Source organism: Penaeus japonicus, unplaced genomic scaffold (assembly GCF_977035675.1).
Source record: "Penaeus japonicus unplaced genomic scaffold, GWHDUDI00000001_assembly GWHDUDI00000031, whole genome shotgun sequence".
NCBI classification, from domain to species: Eukaryota; Metazoa; Arthropoda; class Malacostraca; order Decapoda; family Penaeidae; genus Penaeus; species Penaeus japonicus.
Window position 1 is genome coordinate 22610555 of NW_028234433.1, and position 2500 is coordinate 22613054.

Consider the following 2500-nt stretch of genomic DNA (forward strand, 5'->3'; position numbering starts at 1 on the left):
TTTTGGATTTTCTTATATACTGTTGGGGATATATTATGTACATATAATCAGGTAAATATGCTGCAACGTGTTTGTGCATATATTGTTTATCAAGCAAACACTGTATTTTTTCTGCTTCGAAAAAACGATTGTGCGTTATTGTACGTAAAATAGAATGAAACATGTGACCAGACTTAAGAAACTTAAACATTTCCTTTTAGTTTGTCCTGATTATATTTGGATGAATTATCGACACCCCTCGTTCAACTATTCACGGTTTCCGAATATTGGAAATTAGCTTTTACTTTTTTGTCTAGCAGTTTAAAAGTGTCCCTTTTCTGTGCATGGGCACGCGCAAACATACACGCAGACATAACCATGTATACACACACATATATATATATGTATGTATGTGTGTGTATATATATACATATATATCTATAGATGTATGGTGAATATGAATATAAATACATACATATATTTATACATATTTGTATATGTATACGTATGTATATGCATATATATACAATATATATATATAATATATATATATTTATATGTATATACATATATATATATATATATATATATATATATATATATATATATATATATATCACGCACATCATTTGCAGTTAGACGGAATGCGTAATAATCAGTGAGGACAATTCAAACATAGGAAATTCAATTAGAATTTATTTCAGAAATGCTGGAAATAAGGTTTTTTTTTTGTTTTGTTTTGTTTTTTTAAGATCGTGTCGTAGTTTTTTAACGTTTTCCGTGGAGCGGATTATGGGGGTCCGGCCTCAGCTATATTTCTACCCGTAAAAGCCACCGCGATATCCCCCATAACCATAACCCCCATATCCACGACCCCCATAGCCGTATCCGCCGTATCCGCCGTATCCACCATATCCACCGAAGCGACGGTAGCCTGGGTCAGCCGCGGGGTCAGGGTCAGCTACAGGGTCAGGCTCAGGCATGGCGCTGCTCCAGCTCACCAGGCATGAAAGAGCCACCAAGAGGGCCATAACCATCGACAGCTGGGTACACATTGTCGAAGAGAAATAATCATTTTAATCTCCTGTATGAAATTATAAGCATGTGATTTGCACTATTATGCATCATTGTGACGTATCACTTAAATGCAATAGTTTGCCGTATCTTCTCAACAACACATGAATGTTAGTTATAGATAAATATCAGTTACATTAACTTACCAGCTTCATGTTTAGAATGTGCTCGCGTTGTATGCTCAACAGAGACAACAGAAACTATGCAACTACTACTCAAATCTGAGCTTATATATGTTATGGAAAAAGAATCAAGGTCGTTGTTTTACGAAGAGTCCTTGGGCGACATGGAAAGTTTCACTTCTATATACGTTTCATAATTAAGTGCAAATTATCTCCGTCTGTCTGTCACTTTTTCTCTTTCCTGTTTTATTTATTTCTAATTACAAAGAGGCTAATTATGAATATAGCTGCGATTGTGGAGATTAGTCTTTTTCACACGTGCAGTCTTGTTCCGCTGGCATGATTCTCACACACACTCAACCGCATGTGTGTGTGGGTTGTGTATATGTATGTCTATATATATATATATATATATATATATATATATATATATGTGTGTGTGTGTGTGTGTGTGTGTGTGTGTGTGTGTGTGTGTGTGTGTGTATGTATGTATGCATGTATGTATATATATTTACATATACATATGTACACATAGGTGTGAATATATACATTTATATGTATATATATAATAAACATGTGGATATATACATATATTCATAGATATGTGTGTATGCATATATATATATATATATATATATATATATATATATATATATATATATATATATATATATGTATATATATATATGTATGTATATGTATATATGTGTGAATATATGTATTTATATATGTACATATATATGTATATGTATATACAGATATGTATATATATATATATATATATATATATATATATATATATATATATATAAATATATATATATATATTATATGTATATATATACATATATAAATGTATATATACATGTGTATGCGTGTTTATTTCTGTTTAAACATGTGTACGTATATCGGTGGATGTGTTTGTGGATGTATGTGAGTATGGATATACGTATATATATATATATATATATATATATATATATATATATATATATATATATATATATATATATGTGTGTGTGTGTGTGTGTGTGTGTCTGTGTGTGTATGTGTATGTATATATACATAAATAGATATATATGTGTATATATCGATATATCTATCTATATAAATCTGTACGTATATACGTATAAATACACTTATATGTATATATATTTGCATGTATGTATGTTTATATATGTATGTGTATAAATATATGTATATATATGACAAACATATGTATGTATGTGCGTATGTATACACGTGTATACATTATAAATATGTGTGTGTGTGTATACATGATTATACATCTATGGATGTATATGTCATATTCATATGCAAACATG

General features: G+C 29.7%; 1 protein-coding gene across 1 annotated transcript in view; it reads right to left on the bottom strand.

Moving 5' to 3' along the window:
* LOC147468062 (uncharacterized) overlaps nucleotides 1-1251 on the bottom strand; it is a 7905-nt gene extending 6654 nt beyond the window's left edge. The window contains exons 1-2 of the mRNA XM_086555449.1: nucleotides 1200-1251; nucleotides 802-1022 (exon numbers count right to left, since the gene is read on the bottom strand). Of these exons, the coding sequence (XP_086411575.1) occupies nucleotides 802-1022; nucleotides 1200-1208 (230 nt within the window). The 5' untranslated portion in view covers nucleotides 1209-1251. The remainder of the gene's footprint in view (nucleotides 1-801; nucleotides 1023-1199) is intronic.
* Between the last annotated feature and the right edge of the window lie 1249 nt (nucleotides 1252-2500).